The 18,782-nt window shown below is 41.5% G+C and overlaps 1 protein-coding gene across 13 annotated transcripts in view; it reads right to left on the minus strand.

Annotated features, from left to right (window-relative positions):
- LOC124390753 (plectin) overlaps nucleotides 1-18,782 on the minus strand; it is a 169,949-nt gene that overhangs the window by 43,997 nt on the left and 107,170 nt on the right. For all 13 annotated transcript variants that reach the window (XM_046856736.1, XM_046856732.1, XM_046856735.1 and 10 more), the window contains 3 exons: nucleotides 3,746-3,871; nucleotides 2,731-2,820; nucleotides 830-892 (listed from right to left, as the gene is read on the minus strand). In XM_046856736.1, coding sequence (XP_046712692.1) covers nucleotides 830-892; nucleotides 2,731-2,820; nucleotides 3,746-3,871 — 279 coding nt within the window. The remainder of the gene's footprint in view (nucleotides 1-829; nucleotides 893-2,730; nucleotides 2,821-3,745; nucleotides 3,872-18,782) is intronic.

Consider the following 18,782-nt stretch of genomic DNA (forward strand, 5'->3'; position numbering starts at 1 on the left):
CGACTCAAAGTGGCGACTTGTCCTTTACGAACCGACAAGCTCCTGCGGTGACGGGGCCGGCGCATAAAAGTTGGCGCATGTAAAATGAAGGTGTGTAAGTAAGTGTGAAAATATAGTGCGGAGTGGGCCCTTGGAAGAGGCCTCTATTAATCAAGCTGTCTGCACTTTGTTTTTAGAGTAATCTTGTCCAACCGCTGGAGAAGCACTTAGCCGTAAGTGGCGCTTAGACGGCCTTTGAAGGTGGTGCTTTATTGCAGCCCCAAAACACAGCAAGGCCGTGCTGGGAAAACAATCTAACCCGGGGCTCACAGACCTACACAACACTCTCTCACTCTCCCCTACACACACACACACACACACACACACACACACACACACACACACACAGTTATTATTTTACTATACATGACCATCATTCAATCATTTTATTTCTATGCAGTGTTTTGTTTATTTCTATACATTTTATACTATTATTAGTATTTCCTTTTTTGCAACTGTTATTATTTATTTCATTATTATTATTATTATCACTTGTCTCTTTTACCGATTTCTCTTTGACTATCATTCTATTCTATATTTCTGTTGTTAACCCACAATGTTACACTTTGTGCTGCATTAAATGTATAAAATGGATAAAGGGTGCTATATTATTATAGTGTTAATATATAAAGCGCTGAAAAAAAAATCACCTTGGAGATAATAATAATAACCCCAAATAATCATGAACAAACAGAAACAGAAGCTCTTTGCTTTAAATAGCTATAATCAATCCTGTGGCAGTGTGGAAGATCAGTGGAATAAAGAATGTTCTGAACAAAGAGACAGAGACCTTGTCTTTGAGTCGCAGCTGCTCGTCCCTCAGTCGCACCAACTCCTCCGCCTGACTGCCGTCCTGACACAGACAGAGAGGTAGAGCGAGAAAAAAGACAGAGAGAAACGGGTTTGTAGAAATGTTGCTCTTGGGAATTGATGAAATCTTCCTCTCTTCTATCACCACCATGTACTAGTGAAACCGATTATTGACCATGTAACACTGGCTACTATTACTTTTACTATAATAATAATAAAAAACGCTGTAATAAACATGTCCAACAATGTTCAAATTCTTAATTCTGATTGGTCAGGACGTGTTGACCTTCTCTAAATGTCAAATCACAGGTTATTTATTGTGTCTACAGTAACAAATCATTTACAGCGATTTGCATGGAAGATTCTACATAAAAGCTAATAAACAAACAAATAATTGTATAATTATTGATCTGTCAAATGTGTAATGTAAGGAGTCTCTAGAATCAGTGTTTTGTAGTGGTCGAGGTGTAACTTGAAGTTTTTCGGGGTAGAGGTTTTTACATGAATTTGTCAAGAGACTGGTGGTTGATGTAAATTAATCCTTAAAAAAAAAATTGCCAAACAAACAAACAAACAAACATATGACGTCTCTGACTAATCACTATTAGATATAAGGAATAGGGTCATTCGTTAATAGAAAAATAATCTATAATCCATATAGTAACTGTAACTCTGCTTCATAACACCCCTCCATTGTTGATTATTTTCCTGTAGCCTAAAATCGCATCATGTTTTATTCGTTACAAAAGTGAATCCCAGTCAAAACCGGTGAAGGAATTCAAATCAACACGTTTACGCTCTCCATGATAAACACGGTTCACTGAGCAAGCAGGGAAGAAGATCAGATGCAATATCGCAGTGAAAGACACAGAATGAAAAGATTTCCATTTCAAATTAAGACTTTGTATAAATTTTTTTCCCAACGGTTATGTCTGATGATGCTTGGGCAATGCTGTAACTAAATAACGGCCAGTAAATGGAAATGAAACTGAACTACGTGCGGGAGAGAAAGAAAGAGTCGGGGTCCTGTGAGAATCTCATTATGTGCATGAGTGCAGGTCAGGGTGACTGAACGTTCCTTTCATAATCCACACAAAGTACGGGCCGGTGATTTTGACCTCGCTTTCATTCACATGTACAAAAATCCCAATTGATCTATGATTTAATGTGATTAAACACACAATTATCAACACTTATCTTTTCATTCGACTGATTCCATGAAGTTGTACAGCCACATTGATTTAAGAGCTTCTGGACGTTGTGTTTATGTTTTATATAAGAAAGAAGGAAAGATGAGGACGAATGAGGCTGCAATTTGCTGCAAGAAGTGAAACCAGCACAGTTTTAAGCATGATATGTCACACCAGGAGCACATTGGTTTCAGGGCCCAACATTTGTAGAGCTAAAGTTCGAAACGGCAACCTTCATAGCCGGCTTTAACCCCCTGAGTCATCACCGACCATAAAACGCTGACATTTGGAAACATTTTCAGCTTTATAAAACTGAATGTCAAAAAAGAGCTTGATGAGACCTTTGAAATTTTCAAGATCAGTTACGATAAGATGAAATACTTATATGAGAACTCCTGGCATTTCCACCTCGGTGCTAGCGATTGCATGCAAAACAGCATTCGCATACGGCTGTTGCTCGTCAGAGAGAACCCTTGAACAGGCACTTGTATCTATCACAACATTTAATACTGAGGCCATGTGTCCCTACTCAGAGCTAAAAAAAAAAAACTCACACCTGAGGTACATCTCATAATGGCATTTCAGCACGGACACGCCCATATCGTGTACAATGACAATTTATTGTGTGTTGGAACACTTTGCAGAGCGTGTGTGTGAGCAGGTGTATCAACATGTACTCGACTCTGCTGACCTCCCTGTCTTTCTCCAGCAGGGCCAGCATCCTGTCAACCTCTCGCTGAAGCTCATCAATCTGGACCTCTTTCAGACGCTGCTCTTCTGCCTACACACACACACACACACACACACACAAGCACGGAGGTGAGGCACGCTGGGAATGAACACTGGTGCTGTAAAGTGTCAAACGGATGCCTTTGCATAATACATCTCACACCTTTGAAACGATCCATTAGCGAGTGGCGGTGTGAGGACTGCTAAATGAGCGCCGCAAAAAAAGACACAATATCCTCTTGTGCATCTCTCCGCATTTTCCTCGCTCTGTCGTTCCTATTCAGCACGAGAGAAGCTCACGCAATCAAACCCTGGAGGCCGTGTGGGAATCAGGACTCAGAATCGGACTCCGGGGTGTGAGAAGAGCTTTATCTCTCACCCTCTTTTCCACCTCCCACCCCCCCACCATCCCCATCGCTCTGCTCAGACATCATCTGATTTATAATTTTAATACCTCTAATTTCCAAAGCCGGCTTTCCAAAATGCCATTTTCCAATTTGTGTCAAAGCACGTGAGCATTTTTCTTAATGTGGCTTATGACAAGCTTGGCGGATGTGCAATTTAGATGGAGGGTCCTGCAGGCGGGGTGCGGCCGCTTTCTGTGTTTGTCTTCATCAACAAGCTGTGCTGTGTTTTTATTTGAGTGCTTTGGGTTGGTGGTGGGGGAGGTTGGGGGGCATAAAAAAAAAAATTGGCTTTATAAAACTGGCCGCAGGAAAGGAGGGGAAAAAAAATCCTCGTGTATAATCTCATAATTACATTTCTCATAATAAGAATTATGATGGTGGTAATGATAATGTATTAAAATATGCATTACTATTAAAGATCCAGGATGGGAACGCGGGGTGGTTTTGCGGTCGTTATATGAATATTTATGTTAATTAAAACAAGGCCTGCGCTCCACAATATCTTACCCGCTAACAGGAGCCGTAAAGAGAAAAAAAAAAAGAGTGGAGTAATAGGTGGTGTTTTTTTACCCTCAGGGCGGCGTTGTGCAGCTCCTCTCTGATTCGACTCAGCTCTCTCTGGCCCTCTTTGTCTCGAACCTGCAGCTCGGCGTGGGCCTTCTGAAGACTTTGCAGGTCCATGTTGCGCTCCTGCAGCTAAACACACACACACACACACACACACACACACACACACACACACACACATGATATGATGGTCATATCATGGCCAGCAATAAGAGAGAGGGAAACTAAATCTAAGAAAAAAAAATGTAAGAAGGGATTTACAGTATATAAATTGGCATCTTGAAACAAAAACATAGCATAATTAAATAACAGGATGACTCAGGACATGAAAAAATGAAATCAAAAACCAAAAATGGACATTTAGAGAAAATCTGATAACTCACAATCGACATATTTTAAAACAAAAACATAATCTCTTGGAATAACAAAATGCGATAATGAGATAAGTTGAAATGATGACAAATGAAAAAAGAAAAAAAAAAGATGTCAAAGCATTAAGCGGACATAACTAAATTCTGGCTTCTTTTTTTTGACCTCACATTTGCAATGATTTTGTCCCGAAAACTTCACAGACCAAAATTTTCATACAGCCCTGTGCTGCCTCTAACACTTAGCATATCTTGTAGCTGAATGCTAAAGAGACCTGAGCGAACACTCCCACCACTTATCTCCACCTGCAATTGATGTTCATCGAGTGCCGTTCTCAACATCATAACAGCCACCTCCTGTCCCATCACGCTATCAGGGTAAAAAAAAAAGAACCACAAAAAAAAGGAAAAAAAGAAAAAAGTAACAAGTTGTCAGAAATGAAATTTCAATTCATCCAGTCCCCTTATACACGAGCGCAGGGAGCTCGGCGAAGAGCGAGTGGATGGGGATCAATAGTGTTTAGACAGCGGAGCAGATTTTCTAAGCGCCAGATCAATAGGAAAGAGAGAGGAGAAAAATACCCCGGCTTTTCTTTGGGTGTTGTAGTAAATACGAACAAATCAGTGGCCTTAGGCTAAATGGATTGACCAGCTGTTTCCGACTCCTGTGCTGTAAATAAAGATCTATCGGGTAGCTCTGACGGAGACCTAGAGGTGTGTAGAGGGAGCGCCACTGTGCCAAAAGCGCCTCGAACACACGCCTGCGTCAACCTGAGCGAAGAACGCGTAGCAGAAACGGGGTATTCATACAGTAACAATTACCCCAAGAACCTGAATGACTTTTCCAGCTTTCTTCCTGCTCACTATTTACTTATATCTTATGCATTTTCACAAGTCATATATAAGCCGGAAAATCCATTTCACTGCCTGTTGTATTGTGTTTACGTGGCATTCAAATGACAATTTTCTCTGGTCTTCATTTTTTCTCACTTATTTTCTGTGTCCAGTAAGAAACAAAGTAAAAAAAAAAAGACTACATATTAATTACTCATGACTGAAAAATTATTCACAATTCAGGAAAAAAAAGACTTTTAATAAATTTTATATCTTCTTATCAAGGTCAATAGAGTTTCCAGAATTTCCTAGACTTACAATTTTGTATAGCAGAAACCAAGTTAGATGCAAACCCTTCGTGCTCGTTTTTCGCAGCTCGTTACACTGGTCGCTTACAGCTTTTTTTAGTTTTTTTTTTCGAGAAGTGAAGAGCTGTCCTTGGGTAAACGAGTGCAACTTCACTCCTGCACAGCAGCTGGAATGAAAGAGCCGAACTTGATCAGTTCAGCAACTTTGCTCTAATTACCGGTGGCTCTGCGGGCTATGGTGAGCGCGCTGGAGCCGAGCGAGCGTGATATATGGAGGCGCTCGAAGGCCGTAGCCTAAACAAAAACACCTCAGCCAGGCCAAAACAATAAAGAGCGGCGCTGACTTCGCTCCAAATGAAAACATTCATCAATATAAGGGCAGAGAAATATGGAAATAAAAGTGTGAACTCCATTATTGGCCGCTCGGCAGGACGGACCGGGGGCCTGGCCCGTGTTTGCTGAAGTGACAGGGCTTGAGAAAGTGTCTAGCTCTCTAATATTCAGTCTATCTCAGGAGCCCATCTATTATAAGTGTACACACACACACACACACACACACACACACACACACACAGAGCTGAAAAGTGATTGATAATCAACCCCATTCTGCCAGTCAGAAAGGATGCCAGTGATGTGAATAACTGTGCTGTGTGACTTCACTAACAGACTGTTTGTGTAACACTGAGTGCAAACACATGTCCAACTGAGACCAAACACACACACACACACACACACACACACACACACACACACACACAGCTGAATTTGAATGTCCTCACAGATAAATTACCGTGATTATACCATCTCTCTCTCTCTCTCTCTCTCTCTCTCTCTCTCTATTACACACACATACTGATGATTTATAAAGTGCTTGATGTTTTCACAAATCTTCTGGAATGTTCCACACACATTGATTCACTCAACCTGGTTTTACACATACAAATTCTTAACCCTCAGCATGACCTTAGAAAAGATGATAAAACATTGTACATTTTATCCATTCGTCGTTACTACTGCCTGTGATAAAGGTTTGTGGACACGTGACCGAAAACATCTGCTTTTGGAGCATCCTATCCCACATTTAGTCTTCATTTGCTTTTATAAAAACCTCCTCTCTTTTGGGAAAATGTTCCATTGGATTTGGGAGTGTGCTTGTGGAGATTTGTGAATTTTCATTCAGGGTGTTAGTCAAGTCAGGTACTGATGTAGGTGAGGAGGCCTGGGGTGCAGTCAGTGTTGCAATTCATCCCAGAGGTGTTCAGTAGGGATTAAGTTTTAGTTCTATAGCAGGATCTTCCACTCCAACCCATGTAAACCATATCTTCACAGAGCTGGCTTTGTGCACAGGAGCATCTTCATGCTGGAACACATTCGGGTCTCCTAGTTCAAGTGACGGGAAAATGAACGCGAGCACATCCAAAGACATCTTACACAATTGTGTGCCTCCAATCTTTGTAGCAACAGTCTGGGGAAAAGCTACACGTGGCTGAAAAGGTTCAAGGAGTGTATGGTTATTTTTGTAGCACATTCGCAGAAGGTTAGAACCTGTTAGTTTGAAGTTAATAAAACAAAAAATTCAGAAAAACCACCAAGCAAAGACTTCTCCGACCTGAACTTTACCTAGGTTGCCACTGGAAACCTCACAGTAATAATTTTTATTCTAATTATGTTTGGCATCTTCTAAACAAGCCCTGGTATAAATAAATCTCAGTACTGCTTTTATAGAAAATTAATCCCCACTTTCTGCCAATCAGAGCTGAGAACTGAACAGCGCAGTTGTATAACTGTAAGTAAACATTATTGTCTTGGACATATAGACAGAGAGGAAATAAAGTTTATAGACATCACTATACCCTCTATCCTACAATCCTCCTCCTCCCATAAACACCAGGACCTGTATGCACAAACTGCCATTAAATATTTACACAACTTCCAGTTAATTCTAGCTTTTTCCCTGAGCTCCTTCCTATTTCTTGTGCTGTAACAGGCTGGCTTTTTAAATATTAAAGCTGTTCATCTCTGCAAATGAACGCTGCTTGGTATCTCTCTCTCTCTCTCTCTCTCTCCACCTCTCTCTCTCTGTGGCACCTTATGAGATCGCATTTCCCTAGACAGGAAAGTGAAGAGCGGCTGCTGTTATTAACCCTGTCTGTGGGGGCTTCTGGGCGGCTTCAACATTGAGGTCCACGTTAAAGTTTTCTCCTCTTCTGACAGGTCAAAGCACGACCGAGGTGGACTGATTATGGCCACGGTGCTTTTTTTGTCTGCCCGCTTCGAGGCGGTGTTTGATGCCAGGTGTCAAAAAGCACTCGTCTCACTGCCTCGCCTCAAAAAAAAAAAAAAAAAAAAAAAAAAAGACCTGTACCTTGTCTTTAGTGAAACCCATGTTTTATTCATAAAAGGGAATTTTTGGCTGCGGAGAAACTCCCAGAGCACAACTACAACTCATTACTCCATGAAAAGTAATTTGAAGCTTTGGGGATAATTAATTCACTCTGATTAAAAAAGATTTGTAAAGAGTGAGACTTGCTGGCAGACAGGTGAGATACAAAACATGCTCTTGTAAATGTATGTCATTGGAAAGACTGAAGACGGCTTTGACAGTGTGGTGGACAGGTCCGTCCCCCACTTCATCACCAGGTATCTTGATTGCAGTGTGTGTGTGCGTGTGTGTGTGTGTGTGTGTGTGTGTGTGTGTGTGTGTATGTGTTCCTGGACCTGGCCTCCATGCTCTAATGGGTAACTCTGGGCACTTGAGCAGGCACCAGCCCCAGGCTATTCTATAAGTGGTCTTTACTTTTACTGGGAGAGCTCAGGTGGTCTCTAGGGGACATGGGATGAGTGGTGGATGGAGGGCGTGGAGGGAGGAGAAGCTCTGCTCTCTCTTTTCCTACGCAAGCCTCTGAATAATATATCCATACATCATCAAGGCCGTGTCAGAGGGTGATTCACGGCGCAGGACTCGCCCAAACCACCATGGTATTAGCTTTAATAATGCAGGCCTGGGTTAGGCGCTTACTCTTTCCTGACAAATATGGGCAAATCAATTAATTCCCACTGACATTCTCCCCGAAAGCATGTAATATAAATTCCATGCGGCTTGGGCTTTCCGTGTTTTTTTTCTCTCTTTCTTTTTCTTTTTTCAAAAGGGAGGGCAAATATCAGAGTCAAATCCTCGCTTTCGGCCTCTAATTTCTGCAACCCTCAACAAGGCGGCATGTTTGTTTTTGCTGTAAACATCACTTAAACGTATTACAGACATCCGATGAGGAGCAGATGGAGAAATAAGTGTATTCTGGTTTCTGTGAGCGCTAAGGTTAAAGCTGTGACTAACAATCTCAATATTCTGACTGACAGTTCCTACACGCTTGAAATTCATATCAGTAATGTTGCTAGAACATCCTAAGGCCTACAAGAATCTGCTTCCATTTAGATATTACTCCTGTCACACTGATGACTTCTAGCTACTGCTCTCATTTGGAGCATAATAGTATGATCCTGAGGCCTACAAGGTTCTGTTCCTTTTTAAAATCTTCTTGCCATCCAATCATTCACAAGGTTCTACTCCAATACAGATCTTAGTGCTGTCAGTTATTTGGGTGCTACTTCTGCTCCTACATGGATCCCAATGCTTTCATTCGCTCACCCTATATGGCCATCCTGGGCCATCATATACGATCATCCTGATGTTTTTGCTCCTATTATGATCCCACTACTACTGCCCTACAAAATGTTGATACTATTTTGACCCCATTCTTTCGAAGAAGCCTAAAGATTTTTCAGTTTAGATGCTGTTCCTGCAAATTCTCTAGCTGGGATTTTTTCGCCTTTTGTATTCACTGCTCGTTGCCCTCATGTCTGTAGATGCTTCATAGCTATCAGCAAAAGGAATTATACATACAAGGAGCACATACAGTATGTACTCATTTCATTCTATGTTCTATATGTTGTGAATGTATAGTCTTAGCAATCAACCGGCTGCAACTCCAAGGACAAAAGATACTTAAAATTCAGAGAACCAATTGTGTCCACTCTACAGTGGGGAAAAAATGGTCTGAGAAAAAAGAAAGAGAGCGAGAGAGAGAGAGAGAGAGAGAGAGAGAGAGAGAGAGAGAATGTGTAAGAGTGACCCAATTAAAACAATGTGGAGTGTTTGTGTTGTGCAGGCGATGGTAACGGCGTTAATGACGAGGCTGCAGAAACTCTGGAATGTTCCCTAATGGGCTCCTCTCGCACTTTTCCTCTCTAATGAAACTCATCCTCCACCATCACCACCCAAGCCCCAACCTGTCCTTTGTCTGTCAATGTGCGGTTCATAAATATTGTCTTATCATTATCGTCATCATTTTTTCCTGATATGCCAGAAAAATTCTGAGGCAATTACCAAAGTGACAGGTGAAACGAGAGCGCCGTGCGGCGTGAAATGAACGGTTGCCAAGGAAACCATGGGCGAGAAACAGCTTGCTGTGTTGGTCCTGTGACACCCCCCGAACACACACACACACACACACACACACACACACACACACACACACACACACACACACGAAATCCCTCCACATACACACAGCACTAGGCTTAAAGAGACTTGAGTGTATAGAGATGGTTAAGTGGTGCCCAAAGGTCAGCTGACTTTGTGTGTGTGTGTGTGTGTGTGTGTGTGTGTGTGTCTGTGCATGCATGCATGCATGACAGAAAAGATATACTACACAACCAATTAGATTTACAGCCTACAGGAATAATCTGCATTTTAAGCACCTGCAGCCATTAATCCAGCAGGAACACTGTAAATCAGTGCTAGAACTGAGAGATACACACACCATCTCTGCACGCATAACCATATTCTCACACACACACACACACACACACACACACACACACACACAGACACACACACACACACACACCCTTTTCAGCTACTAATGAGTTCACTGCCAGGTCTACAGCGCAATGTTTAATATACCCATTATGGCTTGGATTCATTACTGCTCGGAAAAAGCTTGAAACCTGAATAAAAAGTTTCTTTCCCGAAGTTAATGCCCGTTTTCCAAACTAATACGTTAAGCACTGGTTACAGTAAAGCTATTCTAATACAGAGCAGATAAATCCAGAATGCAGTCCTTACTCACAGTGGGGAGATGTCTTTGTGGGAGTGAAAGCTAAATCTAAAGCTCATGGCATGACACTGGGTTACATTATAGCCACAAGCTGTATGACTCTGGCAAATACACATGTATGTATATAGAAGCTACCGCCATATACCATTCTGGGGATGTGGGATTTTTTATAATATGATTTACAGTACATTCATTTTTAAAGGGATACAAGCTTTTGACTGCATTTTATACAAAGCATTACCACAAAAGCATCATACTATCGTTGTTTGGCTATTTAACCAGGCAAATGTAAAATTATGAATAAATACATAAATGTTTTTAAAGAATTGAGAACTTGTGTACATTGTTCCAATTACTTATGATGAACAGATCTTGGGGAAGGGGACGAGGGTTTCCGCAGGTTTCACCAAGTCAAATTTAAGACCTGTTTTAAATTATTTAAGACCTAGATTAAACTGTATTTTTTGTTTTTTTACTTTTTAAGACTCTGCAGAAACCCTGGGGTCAGAAAAAAAAAGAACAAACCTATTAATTTCCATGAATGGTATGAAAAGGTTTTTACCCTCTCTATATTAGGGTTACTGGGAACCTGGGTGTGGTGTTAAGCAAGAGTCTGGTGACTGGGCCAATGGAAGCTTGATTAGACCCACCATCTTTTGGGCTCACCTTGTGCAAGATAAGGGGTGGAAGTAAGATCAGGTGTAAATGTCAGTCAGGCTGCAGGTATGTGACAGGCGAGACCCTTGGAATGAAATAGAAGTGTACACTATGAGGCCAAATGTTTGTGGATCCCCAAACATCATAATCATATCTGCTTGCTGAGCATTCAATTCCAGATTTAGTCCTCCTTTGCTGTTTTAATAATCTTCACTCTACTGGAAAGGGTTTCCTGTAGATGTTGGCTGTGGACATTTGTGTACTTTAGCCATAAGAGCATTAGTGAGATCAGACTCTGACATTTCAATGTCGAAAAAGGCTCCAGTAAAAAATTCTTTCTAAATGTGTTCAGCAGGGTTAAGTTCAGGGCTCTGTGCAAGAGACGGAAGTTCTTTTACTTGTGCACTTCTTGTGTCATGCTGGGACACGTTCGAGCCTTTTAGTTCCAGTGAAAGGAAACCTGTAATGCTACAGTGTACAAAGACATCCAACCAGAAGCACATCATTTCCAACGTAACCCAACTTGTCGACATTTAGGCCAAAGAGGCCACTACAATTTTCAGCTCTCTATTTGTGTTTAATTTGACACAAAGGCGTACCATGCTGTGCACCACAGCACATCTATTGCACATTATTTGTATTATGTGTAATGCTTTTTGCTGATAATTAGCATCATTATTCCATTCAAGACTCAATATTAGTCCGAAATAAAGAATTCTGCCTGCACCATTACTTTAATTCCCTTACAGCGTACACGGTGAAGAACTTCTGCTCTTTCATCATAATGGACACAGTGATGGAAAAGCTAATTGATGGTTCGACAAAACAACAGTTAAAGGTGAGAGCAAAGACATCAGGCCTCAAGGACAAGCTTTTCTCCTCTGCTCGGCCAATTATTGCTGATTAGCGCTGATTCGAAAAACAAAACCGCGCCGCAACGTAAATCAAACGTGTTCTCCATCTGCACGCCGACACGGATGACGAGGTTTAAAACGCTTCTATAAATATATAAGCGAATTCAAAATTGAATGTGCCAGAGCGGGCAGGAGGGGGGTGAGTGGTTGGTGGGGTTGGGCCAACGGAGACGCAATTACGGATCTAATCAGAGCTTTGTGCGTGAAGGTGCGGCTCTCTCCTATCTCGTTCCTATTTGCATCATAACGCGGCGTGCAATATTAATTTCCGAGTTTACTGCTTATTGGAAGCGCAAAGTAGGAAAAGCCATTAAGGCTGCAAATAGGAAAGCTATTTGCTGTCACACGGATTCGGCTCTATTAAAGAAAAAAAAAATCTTGTTAACCGTTTGGAATTAGAGTCATTTTTGGCGAGAGGCACTCTGTAGCAGGGCCACAGAAATAAGTAATCATGCCCGGTTTTCCCTCTCCCTGTCTGTCTTTCTCCCTCTCACTATCTCGCTTTCTTTTCTTTATTTGCGGAGGACAGCAGGGACGAAGTTAGAGGGCGTCATGGGTGAGTAAGTGCATGTACAGGCAATTAAAGTTGCTATCTGTTTGGCTAATGTGCACACAGACAGATGCGCTCTTCCACACGGCCTGGGGCTCAGGAAGGGAGAAAGAGAACAGACGCTGACTGGTCAGCTGATCTCTTCGCCTGGGCCTGATCTCGGTTATTAATCCAATCTTACAGACTGCAGCAGAATCTCGTCCGAGACGAACATTATCACTGTAAACACATTAGGTTTATTCATTTGGAGGACGCTTTTATCCAAAGTGACTTTACTTTTTCAAATAGGTCTGAATGTCTGAATGCAATCAGAGCATGTAGATGAACCTGTGAGGGGGTTAAGGACCTTGATTAAGAAACCCGCAGTGGCTCTTTGGAAGATGGCGAGGATAAATCGCAGCACTGTCGGTCACTGCTTGTTCAAAAAAAAAAAAAAAAGATGAGATGATGAATTCAAATGATGAAGGAGGAAAGGGATTTTCTTTCTCACTCAGGACCTCAGGGAACAAGTTCACTTATCTAGCAAGGCTTTTGCTTAATGCCATTGAATTAATCTGGAATTGCACTCGACAAGCCAATCTAAACAATGGTAATGAAAATTTAGTAGGAAAAAATATAATAATTCCACAGCCACACGACTTCAGCTCCGGGGTTCGGTCTCAGCTTGAGATTGCTGTCCAAGTTCTACTCCTTGAAGGTTTCCTCGGTTTTCCGTGTAAAAACTGGGTTTGACAAGAGATCGGGCGACTGCACGAATACTCCATCCATGTTCTTACATCCAGTGTTCCCAATATAGTGCGACATCGGCCAGGAACAACGCTTATTAAACACGAATGAACAAAAAACAACAACCTGCCTAAACCTATTTGCTAGCTAAGCCATTATTATAACCCAATAAAACTATAATAACATAATTAGCGACATAATTAAATAGTATAAGGATGCTCAAACTTACGAGAGGAATGCTCTTTCATTATGTTGTGGCTGAACATTGCTTGTTCTCATTTCTGCAGCTTTAAATGTAGTATTATAAACACATCAAAGGCGATCTCTCATCTCAGGGAACACTAAGAACCAAAAACTCTGAAAAAAAAAGTGCCATGCTGTACGAGCTCATCTCTGTTTTAATCGAATCTCTCTACATCACAGTGCAGCTCTAGTACAGAATCAGCGAGACATAGAGTAAGAGATAGAGCGAGAGAAAGAGAGAGAGAGAGAGAGAGAGAGAGAGAGAGAGAGAGAGAGAGAGAGAGAGAGAGAGAGAGAGAGAGAGAGTCGATTTATGGATGCTCCATCGCTAAGGTCCATGGAGGTGTTTTATGGTTGGACCTGCAGGGCCCATTAAGGTGGCGTGTGGTGCTCCGAGCCGACCGCGGCTATCGATCGGTAGTGCCGGGCCCTGGCCCTGGCCTGCCTAGTTAAAAACTGCTGCGCATGTGTGTAGGGAAATGAAAACGGAGACCTTGGTGTGCAATGGTCTGTGTGAGGAAGAAAGCGAGCTGAGAAGACAAAAAAAAAAAGAAGAAGAAAAAAAAGAGGGATTTTAAATCTTCCTCTCTGGCTGCTCGTGTGATGTAGGCTCTGCTCCGGTACTGAAAGTGGGCTCTGTTTCCTTAAAGAGGAAAATGAATGCAGAAGGTGAAAAATGGATAGTTGTTGAAACGGTAAGTAACTGCAGATTATAGTCTCGCGCGCACGCACGCACGCACACACACACGCACATGCACACGCACAGTGTATGACCCTGAAAGAAGAGCAGTAAGGCTTAGCGAGAAAGAGAACACATCAGTATTAAGTACATGTAGATAAAAGGAGAGCTAGACATCCCAGGTATGAGACACAAAGAGCTTTTGGGAGAAGGAAACTCACACTGAGAAACTGACAGAGTGAGCAAATTAAAACACTAAAGAACATGTGTTGCATTAAGATAACACGCGAGTTACGCGCATATCCTTCGAACGGGCCGGGAGTGGAGAAACAGAAAAAAGAACGAATGAGATTTTTTCAATATCGTCGAATTTTACTGGGATTTCTCCTCAAAGATTTAACATGTAGGAATAATTAAAGAAAACATTCTAATGGGATGTACAGCTGTAAAACAAATAATCCTCATCAGCGTGGCGGTGTGTCGAAGCAAACAACATTTCGAGACATGATTTCTGTCGCTAGTTATGTCTAAATCAGGTTTAAAGTTCCAAGCTGCAACAGAAGGCAGGATCGAGACTCAGTATCTGTAAAGGCTTAGATGTACGTAAAAGTGTTACCTTCTCATAGAAGATCTTGCATAAAGGCTTTATAATGACCCTCAGACAAAATTAAGAAGGTCACCCATTTGATAAATCAGTATGTATGGAAAAAAACCACAAACAGCCACATTATCTATTCACATTAACGTATTTTCATATTTACAATACACGACTTGAGCTCAGAGTCTCACGTCTGTTGACTTCTTCAATAAACTTTGTGATTCTAAATCCTGATTTCAAGATCTATGAAGTTTCATGTATCAAACAGCGGTGCTGGTCTCGGCCTGCTCTCGTTAGCGCACCTCTCTACCACCATTAAGAGGTTTCCATCAGAATTAATTGAAAGACGGATTAAAAATAAATTAAGAAAAATGCAGCAAGAAAGCGGCGCCACGCGCTTCATAAATCACGCCTCCCAAAAGCGGGAGCAGGCTCGCCGTAATTAAGCGCAGACTATTTATTTTCTCCTGATGGTATAAATTAGAATTCAGACGCTGTGATTATATTAGCAGAGCGGCTGTCATGTGGAATTGCTGAAGAATGTACGGAATATTTTAAGGATACAAACAGGAGTGAGGGAGGGATAAAAAGCTAAAATAAAAATAAAAATGGGGCACAAAATCCCCCACAAACAATAGAGGGAAAAAAACACAATAGAAAGTAATTGGACTGTTTCTATAAATGAAAATGATATAGAAGGTGTTTCATAAAAACAGGATCAAATAGTTGTAGATGTTTTGCCTGATCATGTTGTGTGCCAATGTTGTGGCTGCACACTGCCTCCTCGTGGGCACCGTGCCCTGGCTGGCCCTGTTCCAGACCCTGATTCCTACACAGGCACACACACACACTTTCACGGTCGAAGTCTGTATGTTCAACTCAGCGCCCCAAAAAAATACATCCACTTCAGGAACCTCTTTGGGAATACAGAAACTTTTCAAACAACACAAGAGCCACAGAGGAACTAAGATGAGTTTTTTGGAACCACAGAGAAACCCAGTCCTAATCATAAACCCTAGTCTATGATTCTAGTCATGATTCTAAAAATTGATGGACGAGATAGCCCTTTCTATAAAGAATAAAGCAACAGATAAAAAATTAAAAAATACAGTGAGGTAAGATTAATAAAGTGGTCGCTCAGTGTTTAAGGCGTTGGACTTTTTGAGGTTGTACGTTCAAATCCCAGCACCACCAAGCTTCCTCTTCAGGGCCCTTCATCAAGGTCCTTAACCATCAACTGCTCAGCTGTATGAATGAAATATATGTAACTTTTTTGTTGTTTGTTTTTTTCAGGCGTCCACCAGAAATGCAGATGTAATCAGTCTCACATCCAATTCCTTCACAGACCAAAGACCACACGGTTTGAATTGTGGTTTTGAGATGCTCATGAATTCACGGATCAACAGTTAAGTCAGCGTGAAGCAAAAGTAACCGCTAGGCCTTGTATCACTTCCTGGTAGCTCCTGTATGGCTGCAGCTAGACGGCAAAGAACAAACACTACAGCTAAACAGAATATGTTCCGGCCCGATGTCAAGTAAATGTCAAGAATTTGGCAGACAATAAAGGAATAATAATAATAATAAAAAATAAAAAAACAGTTGTGTAAAGACAAAAGCGGAGATTGGATGTGAAAGCTTTTAAACAGTGCAGGACAGAGTGGTTAGGTGTGCTGTTATTCTCTAGAGAGCACAGAAAAAGGCAGGCGGAGTGTATGAGTGCTGCTGTCCCCACGGCCACACACAGATTTGGGTCTCAGTGGAGGACAGGTGCTAGACTAGAGTGCCCCCCCTACCCATACACACATACACACACACACTGTGTATGACAGACTTTCTGTTAAAGAGTGATTTTTTAGTTTCTTCAGCCCAAAGCAGATATGTCCAGCTGCTCTGGCTTAAGGACAGGAAAAAACAGAAAGTAGGAACCTGGCGAGTTTGGGCTTTTAAACAACATTTGCTATAAAAAACTGCCTGTACTCAACGTTGGAGCAGAACAAACGTTGTATGCTAAATCTTAGGAGGAGAAAAATGAAACCATGAAGATCCTGAAGGTTTTTTGTTTGGGAGGACTTTGGGAAGTTTTCCGGCTCGGCGGAACAAAGAGTTCACAAACGGTGATCCAGTCCATCTTACCTGAGCGGTTTTGAGCCAAAAGGATACGGGGTGTAGGCATCACACTGTGTATCATAGTGTGTGTGTGTGTGTGTGTGTGTGTGTGTGTGTGTGTGTGTGTGTGTGCATGTGTTTAATACGTTATTTTGTGTGATAGCGTTTTATGGGTTAAAGGGTTCGGCTTGGGGAAGTTCCAGCTCCGCCGTTGAACTTTTGGATCTGCAGCAAAAAACTCTTTTGGCTCTGTCATATTTGAGTTTGAGGGTGAATATTAATAAAATAATATCGATCGCATTCGAGAATGATTTTAAAGGTGACACCTATTCATTCAAAGCCTCCTCTTTTATGTAAGGCTTATTTAGCTAAAATGATAACAAGACCTATTCAATGTGACTAAAAATATCATTTCCTATATGTAAATAGGTCACATTTAGTAAAAGCTATCAGCTATCAACCCATATCTTTTTCAGTGTGTGGCAAAACATGCACAGACATATAGACACTGCATAGACTGTAAATCTACTCAGTTGCCATAAAGAGTGCTGTGATTTCTATTCCCAATCTGCTTATCTGGCGCAAAAACCAGTCGATTAAAAGCCAAGTGCGGCTTCCACTTGAATGAAAAACGTGCGGCACAAAAAAAAAAAAAAACCTCTGACAACATTGGACAGCGACCTATTAAAAGAGCTTTCTATATTCTTGGAGTGTGACTGTGTGTGAGTGAGCTTGTCTCAAAGGAGATGCTTTCCCTCTCTTTCTCTCTCTCTCGCTCTCACACACACACACACACAAACATGCAGGAGAGAATCCATCTCAGAACGCATGACACGTCTCAAGAAAGAGAAAGGACGAGGTCGGCTGCTTCTCTGCTGGTGCATTAAGTCTGTCCTCTGAAGATGAGGTGCTTTAAAACAAACCCTGTGGCTTAGATAATCAATGATTTAAAAAAAAGCATGCTGAATCAAAGACACTTTCTGTTCACATTTACTTCTGAAAGAAAGAAAAAAGATGAGTAGAGAAGGGGAGAAAAGCGAAAAACTTTTATCACAGGTCTTTTTTTTTTTTTTGATGTTTCATGGCTCATTTAAAGCTCCATGACTTCATAAGGTGCTGAGGGCATAAACTCCATAAAATGCAAGTGTGTATAGATCCCCAAATCACTGCAGTTTCACCCATCATGTATGCAAGCTAATTTAATATTGCTGAAAGAAAATAAAAAATGTATTATTTATAAATGACTCAGGCAGCCTTCTATCTCTGGTCCTTTTCACTTAGCTCTATAACCAAAGATGATTCAAGGTCGAAAGAAACACTGTCTACATTTATATTTTTTTTTTGCAATAATATATGCATTCAAAAATAAGTAAATAAGGAGTACACAAAGACACACACACTTACACGGAAACACACAACCGGTCATGTTCTCCCCCTCAGCAGAAAATACACACCCCTTTACTATCACATTCTCCATGCTGCAAAGAACAGGATGCGCTGCGGTTAGAGCGGCAGTGAGGTGCAGTAGAGTGAGGTAAAGAAATAAAAAGGCGGAGGAGGACGGGATGCATCGGTGTACACCTGCGAACACTCAGACAGTGCAGAGATGCAGAACCCAGATTCATCACTGGTTCTGTGCATCATGACTGTTCATGTCCTGCTTCCTGTCCACCTTCACGCATTCGCTTTGGAAAAAGAAAAAAAAAAGAAGCTAAGATTTGGAAGAGAGAAAAAAAACAAACAAAAAAAAGACCTCCAGAACTACTCTTACAACACACACTCTTACAGGCACACCTTGTCACATCAAACGCTAAAATCAGACATCGAAATGCAAGACGCACATCATGAGAGAGCCAAGAATCTTCATGCTCTCTATTCCTCTTTCCTGGAACCGAAGCCGAGGCTGTCGCCCCACCAGTGGCCATTAGGTGTCTCTCTTT

This window comes from Silurus meridionalis, chromosome 9, assembly GCF_014805685.1.
Source record: "Silurus meridionalis isolate SWU-2019-XX chromosome 9, ASM1480568v1, whole genome shotgun sequence".
Classification (NCBI taxonomy): Eukaryota; Metazoa; Chordata; class Actinopteri; order Siluriformes; family Siluridae; genus Silurus; species Silurus meridionalis.